This window comes from Aspergillus lucknowensis (assembly GCF_044049455.1).
Source record: "Aspergillus lucknowensis strain CBS 449.75 chromosome Unknown BJX67scaffold_35, whole genome shotgun sequence".
Lineage (NCBI taxonomy): Eukaryota > Fungi > Ascomycota > Eurotiomycetes > Eurotiales > Aspergillaceae > Aspergillus > Aspergillus lucknowensis.
The window spans coordinates 50,886-66,828 of record NW_027263579.1 but is presented as its reverse complement, the minus strand read 5'-3'; the positions used below and the strand labels follow the sequence as shown (position 1 = coordinate 66,828).

Here is a 15,943-nt window from a genome sequence, read left to right as displayed (position 1 = left end):
TAAACCGAGCTATGTCCACATGGCCAGGAACGTGATATATGTGTCTCGCGACATACGAGCCAGGTTGTTTTACCGCGAGCGCCATTAACCCTTCCTGCAGAGCCGTACAGGGATAGGCATCCTCAATAGGCAGGTCGAGCCCTATCTGGCTCTGAACGGCGAGCATGACATTGTCCAAAGTCGTGTCGGATGGGAGGAGGCTGAATGCCTCCCCACTGGCAAGGTCCTCGTCTCCTGATTCCTCCACTTCGGAGGCAGAAAGAGCCACAGCGGACAATCGCGGATCATCAAATATATTTTTAACCATGATTCGAATCCCGGAGTCGCGGGCCTTCGATACAAGGCTAATTGCGGATATAGAGTCGCCACCAATGCGCAGGAAGCTGTCATCGCGGCCAATCGACTCTATTGGTAAATTTAGTATCTCTGCCCACAGCTGTTGAAGTCTGTGCTCCATTGTAGTCTCTGGTGGCCGCTTCTCGCTGTTGACCAAGGCATAGATTGCCATGTCGTTGTGGTCGAGCTTCTCTGCCATAGTACGCAACTTTCTCCTATCTACCTTTGTAGAAGTGATGAAAGGTATAGAACGGCAAGGGATGAATAACGTGGGGATCATGTACGCCGGTAGCTTGACGTTGAGAGTGCCAATTAACTCGGTGATTCGGTCCTGCAAGTCGAAGGTCAGCGGCAAGAAAATAGCAGCATTGTTGTCGTGGTTCATCTGGGAAACTCCGTTAGTCTTTACGTCGCCATTTGCAAGGCCATGGGTGCCCATCGGCTCTGTATCGTTGCTGAAGCAAAGGAATGCAGCAAGAGTCGGGCCTTTATCTGTCTTGAGGACATCAACAACAACCTGCTGCAAACCCTCCAGGGTCGAGCGTATATTATACTCAACCTCGCTCAGCTCAACCCGGAAGCCACGAATCTTGACCTGTGTGTCCTTGCGACTGGCAAACCGGATTGTCCCATCAGGGTTGTAGGCACACAGGTCGCCAGACTTATAGAACCGGCTCCATTGGGGCAAGCCATGCCTAGGAGCCCATTCAGGGACCAATTTGACTATGCTTCGTTCTGTTTCTTTCGAATTAGCCAGGTATTCACGCAGTATCGTTGGGCCTTGAATCACGACTTCTCCCAGACAGCCTGTAGGAGCAAGTTGTGTATGGTCATTGGGATCCACGATCCAACAGAAGCCTCCCACGGGCGTTCCCACTGTCAGGGGGGAGTCATCTGGAGACTTCCACTCGTGTAAGGTGCTGAAACAGCAGGTCTCAGCAGGTCCCCAGCCATTAACTAGTCGTAGTTTGCCAAACCACGTGTTGAAGATATCGCGCCCAACCGCCTCGCCAGCCAGAAGTAAAAGGCTGAGGCTGGGTACTTGGCTGGGCTGTAGGGTTCGTACAAAGGCAGGGGTAAGGAATGCCCAATTAATATTCATATCGCGGATAAAGTCAGTGATGCTATTCATTCTTGTCGATTCAGACGGGACACAGAGACAAGCACCAGAGATCAGGGGTGCAATAATCTCGCCAATAGACAGGTCAAAGACAAATGCCGCGAACTGGAGGATTCGCACGTCGGGTCCCATATGCAATCGATGACTGATAGCATTTTGACTAGTGCATACAGCTCCATGTTCCATGACAAGACCCTTGGGGACGCCCGTGCTGCCAGATGTGAATAGGACGTAGGCAGCGCTGCCCGACGAGGCGTTGGAAACAGGAGGGCCAGAGACCATGCTGTCGAGGCCGAGTTCTGCGTCCAGATCGGGGGTCACTTGCACGATGTCTCTGACCAGACCAGCGCAGATCGAAACATTAGTAGCAGACGTCAATACAAGCGTTGCCTGTGTCTGCTGGACAATCTGTCGGTGACGGTGCTCTGGCTGTGACGGATCAAGCGGTACCCATGCAGCCCCTGCTTTATTGATGGCCAGGATTGCAACAAAATGCCAGGCGGACTTCTCAAAGCAGACATGGATGAGATCATCTGCTTCGATGCTGAATCTGTTCAGCAGGTAGTGCGCCAATTTATTTGCTTTGCTGTTCAGCTGCTCATAAGAGAAATTGCCATCCCATGCACATATGGCTGGTGCATGGGGTCGAAGGATTGCTTGTTTTTCAACGAGTTCGTGAAAGGTTGAGTTGATGATCTCAGGGCCTTCTCGATTCCATTCGAGTGCTTGATGCAGGTCGCTGGGCCCTGCTATTGAAATCTCGCTCACAAAGGTGCCTTCTGAGTTGGACACTAGCTGCTCTGCGACATGTCCAAACTGGCGACATAAAGCAACCAACTGCGACTTCTCTAGAACGCTCGAGTCATATGTAAGATTCAGATCAATCCGGTCGTCCATCATGATAGCTTGCACAACCAGAGGATACGTGAAGTAATCTCCCACCCAAGCAGTGTCCTGCTCATCTTCCGGGTCCGTACTGACGAGGATGGCTTGTGATGATGACCCATTGGTAGCGCTCATTTTCTGTAGCGGTTGTAGAACAAGGAGGCTGGAGAAGTCACAGGCGGCCTTCGCGTCTGCGCTGACAGTAGAGATATTCTTGAGGCCATGCTGTTCGTAGGCAGTCATCTCCAATGCTTGGCTCTGAGCGTTTTGCAAGAGTTCAGAGACTGTTTGCGTCTGATCCAGGTGGACCCTCACCGGGACAGTAGCGACAACAGGACCGGGCATCCGGTCGATTCCAGGGACTGGAGCCTGTCGTCCTGAGATGGTAGTGCCAAAACAGATATCATTTGTCTCGCAGTAACGGGCCAAGACTATTGCCCAAGCCACACGCAAAACGGTGGCCTGTGTAATTGAGCTGTTGGTCAAGCGCGGAAGTCGAATGGCCTCTGTCAGGTTACGCCCTGATCTGGATGGGCCGCTGCCCTGAGCCGGGAAAGTAGCAGGCTTCGCGCCTTGGAGCTGAGCCTGCCAGTAGCTGCTTGCGGACTGGTCCTGGAGAGCCGCCACGTACTTGATAAAGCCATTGTATGGCTGCAGAGGCAGCGCTTCGGCGCCGTTGTACATCCGCTGCAAAGTATCTAGGACCAGACGATTCGTCCAACCGTCAAAAACAGCGTGGTGGGTGGCCCAGATAAACCAGGTCCTGCCATTTTCCTCTTTGGCCAACGCATATCTGCAGAGCCGAGTTCCATACTGCATCTGACCGGCTTCCGTAGGGCCGATGACTGATTTTGGACGCAGGCCACTCGTATCCTCCCATGTTATGTCGTTTTTGACGACAACTTGGATGCAATGGCCGTCCACGAGAATGATTCGCGTTCGCAAGTTACTGCACAGAGCGACAGTCTGCATCCATGCAGTCCGGAACCTGCCAACATCGATATGGTCAGGCAAGCGATATTGATATCTGGCAACGTGGGAGCCAGGCTGCTTAACTGCCAGGGCCATTAGACCTTCCTGGAGACCGGTGCAAGGGTATGCATCCTCTATATCTTGAGACTCTGATAGCTGGCAAGTGTGCCGGGCAAGGGCTTTGACTTGCTCCATAGTAACACCTTCAGCGAGCAAGCTGAAAGACTCTGCCCCATACGCCGCGGTGCTACCAAGCTTCATGGCATTTGACGCCATCGTGTCTAGCCGTGGGCCCTCAAATATCTTCGTCACCGATAGTTCAATATCATGTTCGCGAGCCAAAGCTACCAGCTGGATAGCAGAGACTGAATCGCCGCCGATCTTCAGGAAACTATCGTGCTTCCCAATCCCTTCGGCATCCATCTTGAGGACAGTGGCCCACAGGTCTCGCAGCCGGAACTCCATCTCTTCGGACGGTACAACTTTGTCACGTTGCTCCAGGGAAAAGGAATCAAGTTGTTCCGGCTGGAGAGAGTTCGCGAGCTGCTGCATCCTCTTGCGATCAATCTTGGTCGAGCTGATAGTAGGCATCTCGTGGACGGGAACGAAGAACGACGGCACCATGTACGCGGGCAATGCGGCCTCCAGCGCTTCACTAACCCTAGCAAGAGAGTTTCTCGTATCCTCAGTCATTGGTAGCAGCGATGGATTGGAGCTACCCTCTCCAGATGGCTTCTGCCCATCCATGAAGCTGACGAACGCAACCAGAAACTCGCCGGTGTTCCGCTGCAATTTGTCCACAACCGCGTGCTTCACGGATGGCAAGGCCAGCTTGATGTGGTACTCGATCTCTCCAAGTTCAATCCGTTGCCCTCGGAGCTTTACCTGGGTGTCCTTCCTCCCCAGGAAGTCGATCGAGCCATCGAAGTTGTACTTGACCAAATCGCCCGTCTTGTAGAGTCGCCGCTGTTGCTGGGCTCGTGAAGCAGGAGGCATGGGCATCCATTGGGGTGCTTCGACAAAGAACTCCTTGGACATCTCTTCGTCGTTGAAGTAGCCCCGGGCCAGCGCGTAGCCTTCAACCAACAGCTCGCCCACGCAGCCGACCGGCGCGAGGCGCTGATGATTGTCGGCATCGACGATCCAGCAACGATTGTTGAAGCCACGGCCAATATTGGTGGGGACCTCGTCGGTCGAGGCAAACTCATGCGTGCTGCAGGTAACGCAGACTTCAGTAGGCCCGTATGTGTTGATGAGCGTAACGTGGCCGAGCCATGTCTGGAGATTGTCTCTGCCTGGGGCCTCGCCTCCGAGAATCAGCGTTTTCAAGGTGGGCATGCTTTGTGGGCTGTAGCTTCTCGCGAGGGACGGCGTCATGATGGCAAGATTGACGCGAGTGTCTCGCACAAAGGCCGGCAGGTCCTGCAGCCGCTCTGTGTCGGACGGGACGCAGACAGTGCCGCCATATACCAGTGGCGTCATGATCTCGCTCAGGTTTCTATCGAAGGTGTAGTTGGCAAATTGTAGAACCCGGGACTCTTCGCTCATGTGGTAGGCCTTGCCGTGGTACGTGATGCTGGAGCATATCGCGGAATGCTCAACAACAACACCCTTTGGTTTACCCGTAGAGCCGGAAGTAAATAGGAGGTAGGCAGTGTTGCTCGGACTCGGTCGATGGGACGGTTGCAAGGCCGCGCCAGACTTTGAAAGCTGCGATATCAGGCTTGGTGACAATTCAAGGACAGTTGACGCCATCCCGGCACACGGGATTGCCTGCGACGGGGAAACAATCATGACTCGCGCACCCGACTCTGACACCAACGCCTCTCTCCTGGATTGCGGATGCGCAGGGTCAAGGGGTAGGAACGCTCCGCCTGCCTTCCAGACAGCCAGCTGAGCGACGACCGTGCAGATTGATTTCTCGAAGCATATGGGCACGATAGATTCGGGTCCCACGCCGTGCCGGGATAGATGTGCTGCAAGTTGAGTTGATAGCTGGTTCAATTCAGCATAGGTGAGCGTCTCTTTGCGGGACACGAGGGCCTCGCGGTCTGGAGTGCGCGAGGCTTGCTGGGCCACTAATTCGTGAACACAGGCATTCACAAGCTCCGGTTCTTCCCTCTGCCACTGGAGAGCCTGTTCTCTATCCCAAGAGCCCGCAAGGCTCACCGAGCCCAGTTTTCTCGCGTCCTGCGCCGCCAGTTGCCGCGTGACGTTCTCGAAATGTTCGGACATCGCCTGGAGCTGAGGCTCAGCGAGCACGCCGGCGTCATAGATGAAGACGAGATCAAAATGGTCTTCATAGGAATGGCACTGGACGATGAGAGGGTAGTTGAAGTATCCGTCCATGGCATCCTTGGACCTGTCGTTGTAGGATCCATCCAAGGCCAGAATTGCATCGGATGAGCTTCCCGTGCCACTCATCTCGTTTATCGGCTGGACGGCGAACAAGCTCGAGAAATTGCAGCTCTCCTGAGCATCCGCACTGAGCTTGGAAATATTCTGGAGCCCGAATTGCTCGTAGGGCACCATGTCGGCGGCCTGATTCTGGACCCCGAGGACGAAATCCGACACGGTCTGCTGAGAGTCAAGCTGCATCCTCACGGGGACCGTAGCAACCACCAGACCAGGCATCCTCTCCACACCAGGGATAGGTGCATGTCGACCTGAGATGTTGGTGCCAAAGCATATATCGTCCGTGTCGCAATAGCGCGCCAGCACCAAGGCCCAGGCAGCCCTGAGGATAGTGGCCTTCGTGATCGAACTATCTTTCGGGCTAGCAAAGGCGATACGTCTCGCGAGCGAGTGTGTTCTGCTTTTCCCGCCGCTGCGGGACGCCAACCCGCGCTGGTCTGGTGGGAATGTAGCCCGCCGGGCCCCCTGGAGCTGTGATCGCCAGAACTCGCTGGCGGCATCCCGGTCCATGTCCATGACATATTGCATGAAGCTGCTGTAGGGCTGCATGGCGGGGGCCTCGGCGTGCTGGTATGCCTGGTGCAGTGTAGCCAGCACTAATCGGTTTGTCCATCCATCATTGATGGTGTGGTGGATAGCCCACAGGAAATAGTGCTTCCCATCATCATCCTCTGCAATGGCGTAGCGGCAGAGCCGCGATCCATACGCCATGTCCGCGTCCCACGTCGCGCTCAGAGCTGATTGCATATCTGCTCCGCTTTCCCACGATATGTCCTCCTTGATCACGACCTGGAGGGAGGAACCGTCGTGCAGAATTATTCGGGTTCGCAGATTGGCACACACTCGCATCGTCTGCTCCCATGCTGCCCGGAAACGGCCAATATCGACGTGGTTTGGGAGTTGGTATACATGCTTGGCGACATAGGAACCAGGCTGTCTGACAGCGAGAGCCATCAGCCCTTCCTGGAGGGTGGTGCAAGGGTAAGAGTCCTCGATTACTTGATTCTCGGGCAAACGGCACTGGTGACGTGCTTGGGCTGTCAGAAGGTCAAGCCCGATTTCCCGTGGGATCAAGGCGAAAGGTTCGACTTCGTAGGAACGCCTGTCGGTGGGCGACATCTTTATCTCAGCAGCTGCGAGGGCCATGCTGTGCAGTCGAGGGTCCCTGAAAATGTCCTTTGCTACGAGTTCAATTCCCGCAGTTCGTGCTCTGGACACCAGTTGGATGACGGAGATAGAGTCCCCGCCAATGCGTAGGAAGCTGTCGTCTCGGCCTATCGCGTCCAAGGGTAGGTTGAGAATGTTGGCCCAGATCTCCTGAAGCCTCAGCTCCATCGGTGTCTCTGGAGGTCGCTTTTTTCGGTCCACGAGCGAGTACATGGTAATATCCCCATGGCTAAGGCTGCTGGTCAACCTCCGGAGTTGGTTCCTGTCTATTTTCGTCGATGTGATGACCGGCATGTACCGGCAGGGTATGTAGAGAGATGGGATCATGTAACGGGGAAGTCTGATGTTGAGCTCCCCAACCATGGCAGTGATCCGGCTTTCCAGTTCTTCTGTAATCGGCATTAACAAGCCTTCCGCCTCGTTCCTCCCTTGAGCATCGGGCCCTTTCATGCCGGCTTCAAAACAGAAATACGCCGCCAGGGTCGGGCCGTTGGCGGTCTCGTACATATCGACCGCCACCTGTCGTGCTTCTGCTAGACTCAAGCTGATGTGATGCTCAACCTCCCCAAGCTCGACCCGTAGACCTCGGATTTTAACCTGGGTGTCTTTTCGGCTGATGAACTCGAGGGTACCGTCCGTGTTGTATTTGCACAAGTCTCCGGATTTATAGAAACGGTTCCAGTAAGGTGATGTTCGGCGGGGTGCCCATTCAGGGAGCTTCCTAACGGTACTCTTTTCAGTTTGCTCAGGATTCGCCAGATATTCGCGCAGCATGGTTGGGCCCTGGATCACAACCTCGCCCACTGTGCCTATAGGAACAAGCCGCTGAGCATCGTTGGGGTCAACGAGCCAGCAGTAGGATCCGACGGGCCGGCCGATGGTCAACGGAGATTCACTCGCTGACTCCCGATCCCACTCGTGAAGGGTGCTGAAGCAACACGTCTCCGCAGGCCCCCATCCATTCACCAGGCGCACACGCCCAAACCAGATATCAAAGACATCCCGGCCCACCGCCTCACCAGCCAGCAGCAGGAGCTCCAGGTTTGGTACATCGCTCGGCTTCAAGGTTCGGGCAAAGGCAGGCGTAAGAAATGCCCAGTTGATATTCATGCTATTAATAAAATCGACCAATCCATTCATGCGGCTATCTTCGGAAATAACACAGAGGCAGGCGCCGCTAATCAAAGTCGCAATGATTTCTCCTATCGAAAGGTCGAAAACAAAGGATGCAAATTGCAGCATTCGAACCTCTGGTGTAAGCCGCAGCCTGCGGCTGATGGCTGTCTGGCTGGTGCAGACAGCCCCATGTTCCATGACAAACCCCTTCGGGGTGCCTGTACTGCCCGAGGTGAACAGAACGTAGGCCGCATGGCGTGGGGAGACGCGAGAGAGTGGCGCGCTTGAAGGCCAATGCCCATCTTGCTTCAGGCGCATGTCCAGCTCCGGCGTCACCTCGACGACGTCAACGCACAGGGCCGAGCAGAGCGCAAAATTCGCGGGGGAGCAGAGTGCCAGTTGCGCTTTGGTCTGGTCCACTATCTGCCGTTGGCGCTTCTCGGGGTGGGACGGATCCAGCGGAACCCAGGCAGCACCTGCCTTGTTGATGGCCACAATCGATACAAAGAACCACGCAGATTTCTCGAAGCACACGTGCACCAGATCGTCTGGCTGCAGCGCAAAGGAATCCAGAAGAAGGTGGGCCAGCCTATTGGCAGCGCTGTCCAGCTGCGCATACGTGAAGTGGCCATCCCACCCGTGCACAGCTGGCGCATCCGGTCGAATCTCTGCCTGCCGTTCAATCAGGCGATGCACGCAGTTGTCGGTGATTTCGGGGTCGTCAGCGGTATTCCACTGGGTTGCTCTCTTCGCATCCCAGTTGCTCGCTAGGGTTAGGTCGCCCAAGAGCTCTTCGCTCTCCTCGCTCTCCTCGCTCTCGTCCGTATATTCGCTGGCACTGTTTTTAGCGACCTCTGCTCTCGCGCCAGCATTCCGAGCAGCATTGCTCACCTCTCGTTTTCATAGTCCTCTGTGCTGTCATATACATCATCGCCGTTTAGCGTCATGGTGGCGGAACTGGTTGTGGTTATAGATGTTGGCACAAGCTTGCGTTCTCGTCGCTTGCTGCCGCAAAGTTGTGGAAGCCAATGGAGTCTCCGTCGGCTCTGCTGGTGGTATATCCAAATCAAACCTGTCAAGCTGGTACGTAGGTAGCTGGCCAAGCTGTGAGCACGCCGGTTGCAGATTGAGGAGCGACCAGCAAGCAGGGACCCGACGCGGTGTGGCGCGCGAACGTCTCACTCAGTCGCAGTCCAGCTCAGCCGAGCTCAGGCTGTCCACAGTCATGCCGACGATCAAGCAGGCTGTGAGCTCCAGCTGAGAGCGTGGCCTACTTTCGGACGATACTGAGTGAGCCCCGGCCCCCATGGGCCTTCGCTGTGCGTCTCTGCTCGTGTCAGACGCATCAGACGCATTGGTAAATTCGAGATGATAGTGTAAGTCTCAGCACTTGACTCGCGCGATCCACACGGTTCCTAGCTGGTACCTGTACACAGTACTGGATCTAATATCCGGATAAAATGGTTAGTACCTCATCATTGTCAACCCTGCCAAACGTCCACCAAATCAGCTGTCCTTAGCGCCGGCCCAATGCCGGTCGCTTACTGGAGTACGACTACGAGTAGTAAAACGATGTAACATACGCGTACCAATGGGACCACTGGCAGCCTGAGGCTGTGCCAAGGGATGCGGCGGGAGGAGCCGCCTGCGCCCATTGGATGCGGTCGCAACGGCGGCTCGCGGCACTGGGGCCGAGAGCGGTGTGGAAAAGGAAAAATTCATGATCTTTGCCGAAAACAAAAACATGATGCAGTTATTTTCTTTTCCATGATGAAAAGATCACTCATCCTGGACTGGGTGCTTAGCAAGCATTGGTAAGCCAAATGTTTAATCCTCTAATTGGCTAGAAACACAGAGAGAGGACGCTCGTTTTTCGCCAAAGAAAAGAACAATACTGAGTAGTACGCAAGCTTATTTTGTTTTCCGAAAACTTGAAACGGTAATCCCCAGCCCTATCTGGGCCGGTTGACGGGGACGGGACGACAAGGCGGCCAAGAGGCGCCACTGCAACCAGGTTAGTGCTTAGTGTCGGATCGTGGGGCATGAGAAGGATGGATGGCGTCGGTCTGCTTCCAACGCCTCAACCCGCACCAACCAAACCCGCAGAAGAAAATGACGTGCTCTCCACAGTATTACTGTCGGATCTGTCGTGACTCTGACTTGGCTCCTAGTACCACTTCATGGGGCCACAGATGCAAGAGTGAATGTTGGCTTCCAGACACGAACCTGAGCGCCGCACGGGAGGACGGAGTGGAGCGGTCCTCGACGCGAAGGCTGAAGACGACCGTGCCGAAGACACACCGACTCGTACCCGCAGTGGAATGTCGCGGCCTGGAGGGAAGCTGACGCGACGTACCTACCTACCCCCTGCCGTTCAGCTTGTCCAGCCGAAAGAACTACGGTGCCGTGCCCGGAATGCTTCACAAGGCTCACAGGCTGCAACGCACAGCCAACAGCACCCGCCTGGCCGGAAGATTTGGTGCGCTGCTCCTGTCGCCAACTGTTTGGCCGCAGACAATTTTGGCCGGAGATCGCGAGAACAAGTCTCCCGGAGGTGTATTATTAGCGGTCATCCTGATGTGTCTAGATACAGTGCAGTAGCTCGTGATCAAGGGGGAAAAAAATGTGAGGAAGCTCAATATCTATTACTATGGTATCTCCAAGAGGTCCAAGAGGTTCCAATCGATCGGATGCATCTATGCTCGCGTTCTATCCTCTGAAGGGGCTGTAGCTCGGCCGGGAATACTGAACTGGCACGTGCCAACCGCCATGGCCGTACGGCCTTTCCTATCGTCGGCTCCTCGCGTGTCGTGTCTCGCGAGATGGGGTTTTGCGCAGGCGGAGGTCGGAGGCATGGGTTGGCCTCTATGCACCGGTGCTTTTCGCCCTCGCGTAGACGAGGCCGCTGACGAAGCCAAGCACAATGGCAGATACGCTCCCAAATGTGACCGGCGCTGCAAAGAAGACGATGCCTGCAACAGCCAGTGGGAGCTTGTTCAGGGCGCCCACCATGGCGTAGGTGGTGGACGAGGTGGCTCGAACGCACCAGGCCGTGCAGTACGAGATGAAGATGGCAGCCATGCCAGAGTAGAGGATTCCAATCAACAAGGTTTGTCGCGACTCGGCCGGAAAGTTCCTCTGCAGATTCTTGGATGACCAGTCTTCAGCGAGCATGGAAGCAAGCAGCAGAATAGGGATGCTGAGCAGATTGTTGTAGAACATGACTAAATCAGCGCGTCGTCAGTGAGGATGCTTCGCCTGCTCAGCCCTATACACGCACCGTCCCAGTTGTTAAAGTTTGTCTTTTTGATCACCCTCCGCATGCCCAGTGCGTACGAGGCAGAGAAGATCACATTCGTCCCCATCCAAGCATAACCGGCGTTGAGGGCCGACAGAGCTGCGGCGGTCGAATCCGCGTCGGCCCCAACCATGGTGGTGGTCGCGTGCTGGATGTCGGCCCAGGCTGCCACGACCGAGCTGAGTACTATCAAGCCGAAAGACAGCAGGGCGAGAGGCTTCACGCTGCCTCCGACCATGAAAACTTCGCCGTAGGCAATGATAATGATTGTCAGGTTCTTGAAGATGGTATAAACAGGGACAGAGAGGAATTGCAGCGCTTTATTGCCAGTATAGATCATTCCAACCAGCAACAGGGAAATCGGCAGCCCTGTAATGGTGTTTAGTTAGTATTTTGCATGCAATGGGGCCTAAGCAGAAGCCTCCTACATGTTCGCGCTTTCTTCAAGTCAAATAGGGCAAGGTTCTGGATGAGTCCTGCCTTCTTGCAGGCCAATATCGCCACAGTGCCGATGAAAGACTGGTTCAGTTAGGGCTCATTTTGTTCGAGGGATGCTGACACACGCACACACACACCTGGATGGCGAGATAGAGAAAGCTCAAGTTCCAGCTGGCGCCGGACACGACGTACTTGTTCACCAGGGTCATGCTGATGGAGGACAGGCAGTAGGCGAGCACGGCAGCGCTGGCATTGTCGCCAATCGTCGAGGCAAAGCTCGTCACGGATCCCGAGATGTTGCCATCAGGTTGCGACCGACGCTCGTAGGTGGGAAGCAACTCTTCCTTGCTGACGCTGTTACGTGCGCTCGCCATGGCGCGTGCAGGGGAAGGGGGCGCGTTGAAGAGGAAAGGACAGAGTCAGCAGCCGGTCGCAACGCTACTGCAGATGGGAGTAGCGACGAGGAGGTGGGGTAAAATGTTGGAGAGGGTAAAGGACGAAGGGTGACGCAGGAAGAGAAGTGAAGCTGACAATATCAAATAAATTTCACAATTCATCCAGGGGTGCCCGGCGATCAGCTGATCTGCGGTCCGTGCAGAGCAAGCTAACCCAGTTGAGGCTTTGGATAGATCAGCTCGACGGTCAGAGGTAACCACGTATACGTATACCAGGAACAGGAGACAAGGGTCACAATAATCGAGTCCATTGATAGCGTCAAGTTCGTTAACCCGCGCGTCATCTGGGTTGGGACGGTTCGAAATTGTTGTTCAAGTTGTCAGCAGTCCTCCTCACCTTCGACGGCTTCAGTCAAGGTTACCGTTTCGGGTAATTTACAGTTGATTCCCGACATGTTCCCGACCCAATGGTCACTGTTGGTCCCAGCGACCAACAGTCCAGGCCATTTCTGCACGAGGGACCGTATTTTGCGTTCTTGTCGCAGTCCCGTCTGGGGATATCCGTGCATCAGGCGTTCTGTTGCTGTGGATGTCGCTGTCCTGTGGTTGAACCTGGTGATTTTGTTGGTACCGTGGGTCTCCCGGCTATCCCGTATCAGGCAAACTGTATTTTTGTCATCGACTGGCTGCCCTTTCAGGGCCAAATTTCTCCACTCTCAAGAAGGCCGAGGTAAGTTATTGGTCAGGTTATAATACACATATTTCACAATCCCTGCCAGTGCATACAGGAGCGGAGGAACAAAATTGTGCCAACAAAACCACCGGGGTCAACCACAGTCCTCGTCGTAGAGTAGTCCCTGCAGTCGCAACTGGTAAGCGCGTGCGGAATGGATTTCAGACCACGGCTACACAGCAGCCAATCACTCCGGGAGCGGCCCAGCACACCCTCGCCGTGGACTCCAGTCCGTCCTGCCACTGGTTTTAAGCCCCCACCACCAGGCCACCTTAGCCCTCAGCGGCCGCAGACAAGCCTGGCGTTGCTGCAGCTCCACCATGTTTTTGTATTTCAATTAGTCATTCGGATGAACAGTATAAAGTACACAGGCTTGTCGATCGTGGCCTGGCATCGATTGTTGTCAGCTCTGGATGATTCTCACACGCTCCCCCATCATGTCGTTCAACACGGACAAGCAGCAACCGTCTTCCAAACCACCTTACATTTCGCTCTATGCCCTGCCGAACACCGTGTATCTCAGCCCCGAAGATGACTGGACGCACATCAAAGATCGCAAGGTCAAGAAGAGGATTCAAAACAGGGTTGCGCAGAGAACCTATCGTAATTCAACATTTCCGATCAGCCAGAAAGATGCACCACTAACGATTAATCCTCTCCAGGTCAGCGCATGAAGGCCCGCATCGCCGAGCTCCAGGCAAGAGTAGAACAGCAAGAGGGCAACACCAGGAAACAGTCCGCGTCGGCGGAGGCGCCGTTCGCCGATACCGGCTTGGGCAGCTCGGGCAGCTCGATCGTCGATATCCAAGAGAACCACCAGCCCGCGACTGGCGCTTCCGTCGCCCCATTGACACAGCCGACGACAAGACCAGCGAAGGACGGTGCACAGTCACAGTCACAGTCACAGACGGTGCAGCAATCTCTATACAAGCCCCCACCCTCGCTGTTCGATGTGAGCAAGACGATGAACACCCCTCCCTACCCGCAGCAGCAGGCCTTTGCTCAGATGTACCCCACGCCAGAAAACCGACCAGTCGTGAACGTCCGGCCATATGACAACAAATCGATCGATCAAGACGGCGGGGGAGGATTCACACAGCCGGGGCGACACGGGGATCACGCACCGCCGAGTAGGAACCTGGAGGCGTCTCTCATGACAAGCGGCAGGGGAAACGAGATATCAGCGGCACCCGCCTTTGGACGGGCGGCGCATGGGAACGAACAAACACCTTTCACGCCAGACAGCCTCTACGGACAACCGCTCTTGAACCATCCCCACGATTCCGACCCCTGGAAAGGCGACAATCTCGCGCGGCTCATGTGGCCGAATTCGTTCCCCACAGACCCATTGGACGCCGTCACACAGCCAAACTCCTCATCAACCATTGCTCACATGGCGGTAGCCGGTATGGCCTCGCCGTCGGACTCGACGGGGTCGTCCGGTCTTCTGGACCACGACGCAACGATAAACGAACGACTCGAATATATCATGGAATGTGTGGATGCGCTGCGGTTCGACAACTTCGATGCGCTCGTCATTGCATACTACGGAGAGTCATTTACCGAGTCCTCGCACCTTGCGAACGAACAACGCGTCAGCCGCAACAGGCGCCTCCCCAAGGCAATCGCAGACATATTCAACGCCTCCAAGGAATGGAGCCCCTGGGAGCGGCGAGGCTTCTTCGAGGAGATATTGCGGTCAACCGAGTCCATGTTGGTGACGGAGAAGAAGGACGCGCGCAGCGCCGTCAACGCTGGCCTTGCGCCTCTCATGATGGCCGCGGAGACGGAGGCTCTGAATCGTGCCGGTATGGCAAACACCGCGCAGGCCCTGCAGGCCTTGAAGAAGACCATTCCCAGGGAGGTAAGTCTGTGTCAAGCGACCACCATTTCGGCGGGCAGCTAACAACGGGCAGCTTCCAAACTTGTGGACACTTATGATAGCGTTGGCCTCGTCCAACGACACCGCGCGGCAGCAAGACTGCTCGGGGTCCGCGCTGGCCGCTACTCTGCTGTTACATTGCGCCGGACGCGTCCCCAAAGAACAGCTTCTCGCCCTGGTCGGCGCCTGCCTGTGAAGGTGGCTGTTACGAACTGGAATGCAATACTATAGGCCAATGCACCTGGCAACCAACGTAACGGTCCGTCCCTTACGAGACGGGTAGTGGTAAATCTTGCCAAATTTTATAAATAGCTGGAACATGCGCGTTTTACCCCGTCCACAACTGCCCCCCTCCTGGCTGCCGGGAACCTGCCCTGGCCGGGGTATCTCCTTTGATAGGACACTTTGGTTAAGACATCCTCGTCCACCAACACTAAATCTCATGCAACGGCCAACATCACTGTCCCAGCGCCTCACAAGCATGGTCCTGTGGGTCCATATTTTTGGCCCCCGCCGGAGCGAATTCCCGAGTCGACCTCGGAGGGGATCAGCAGCTCGCTTAGCCTTGCAAGACTTGTCGCTCGTCCCCCAACGCGCCGCTGAACGTCAGCCGCACCCGTCTCCTGCCGTGGGGGCTGGCAGGTGCGGCGGATCGGCGGAGCGGCAGAGGAGGCTTGTTGGACGCCTTAAATCCTTCTTGCTTCTTGTCTTACCAATCACCCCTCGCTAGGCTGGATGCAGGAAATGCAAACTCGCCCTCCCCGCTTGGCGACGAGAAGAACACAGATGTGCTGCCCAATCGTCGCTGTGAGAAGCAGCAGGATGTGATCCTGTCGCTCCCTGCGTATCCACATTCAGACTGGAGACGACGAGTCCTGACACCTTGGTACAGTGGCCATATTATCGAGACGCTAGAGTCGGTCAGATGCAGTGGCTCCTCAATCGAAATATCAGTCCATCAGTCTCATGTTAGTAGCATTATTTTGTATTGTCACCATTTGTTCAGTGGTGGTGTTATTTGGACGCAGAGCAAGACTGAGTTCCTGCGCCGTGCTTTGGCAGGGTTGGGCCGAGTCCATTGAATTTATCCGACCCACTGCTCGTACCTTCGCTCTTCATGGAACAACCCATACAGAGTATATGTGATTTGCAGACAGGCCCTACTACGTCGTATAGAATGCGCTCA

At 55.4% G+C, this 15,943-nt stretch overlaps 4 protein-coding genes across 4 annotated transcripts in view; all 4 read right to left on the bottom strand.

Annotated features, from left to right (window-relative positions):
- BJX67DRAFT_383210 (uncharacterized protein) overlaps positions 1 to 8,958 on the bottom strand; it is a gene marked incomplete at both ends in the record, with an annotated part of 28,631 nt that extends 19,673 nt beyond the window's left edge. The window contains 2 exons of the mRNA XM_071033409.1: positions 57 to 8,843; positions 8,903 to 8,958. Of these exons, the coding sequence (XP_070883968.1) occupies positions 57 to 8,843; positions 8,903 to 8,958 (8,843 nt within the window). The remainder of the gene's footprint in view (positions 1 to 56; positions 8,844 to 8,902) is intronic.
- Positions 8,959 to 10,803: 1,845 nt separating this feature from the next.
- On the bottom strand, positions 10,804 to 12,261 carry BJX67DRAFT_190728 (GDP-mannose transporter 2). Its single transcript, XM_071025328.1, has 4 exons — positions 11,885 to 12,261; positions 11,738 to 11,828; positions 11,292 to 11,678; positions 10,804 to 11,235 (listed from the first exon to the last, which is right to left on the bottom strand). Exons 1-4 carry the CDS (start codon positions 12,119 to 12,121, stop codon positions 10,877 to 10,879), a joined length of 1,074 nt encoding a protein of 357 aa, XP_070883967.1. The 5' UTR covers positions 12,122 to 12,261; the 3' UTR covers positions 10,804 to 10,876.
- Positions 12,262 to 13,279: 1,018 nt separating this feature from the next.
- On the bottom strand, positions 13,280 to 13,999 carry BJX67DRAFT_359563 (uncharacterized protein). Its single transcript, XM_071029697.1, has one exon. It carries the CDS (start codon positions 13,925 to 13,927, stop codon positions 13,517 to 13,519), a length of 411 nt encoding a protein of 136 aa, XP_070883966.1. The 5' UTR covers positions 13,928 to 13,999; the 3' UTR covers positions 13,280 to 13,516.
- A 237-nt stretch (positions 14,000 to 14,236) lies between these two features.
- BJX67DRAFT_359562 (uncharacterized protein) lies at positions 14,237 to 14,843 on the bottom strand. Its single transcript, XM_071029696.1, has 2 exons — positions 14,792 to 14,843; positions 14,237 to 14,739 (listed from the first exon to the last, which is right to left on the bottom strand). The coding sequence occupies exon 2, from the start codon at positions 14,727 to 14,729 to the stop codon at positions 14,421 to 14,423; it is 309 nt and encodes a 102-aa protein (XP_070883965.1). The 5' UTR covers positions 14,730 to 14,739; positions 14,792 to 14,843; the 3' UTR covers positions 14,237 to 14,420.
- Positions 14,844 to 15,943: the final 1,100 nt, after the last annotated feature.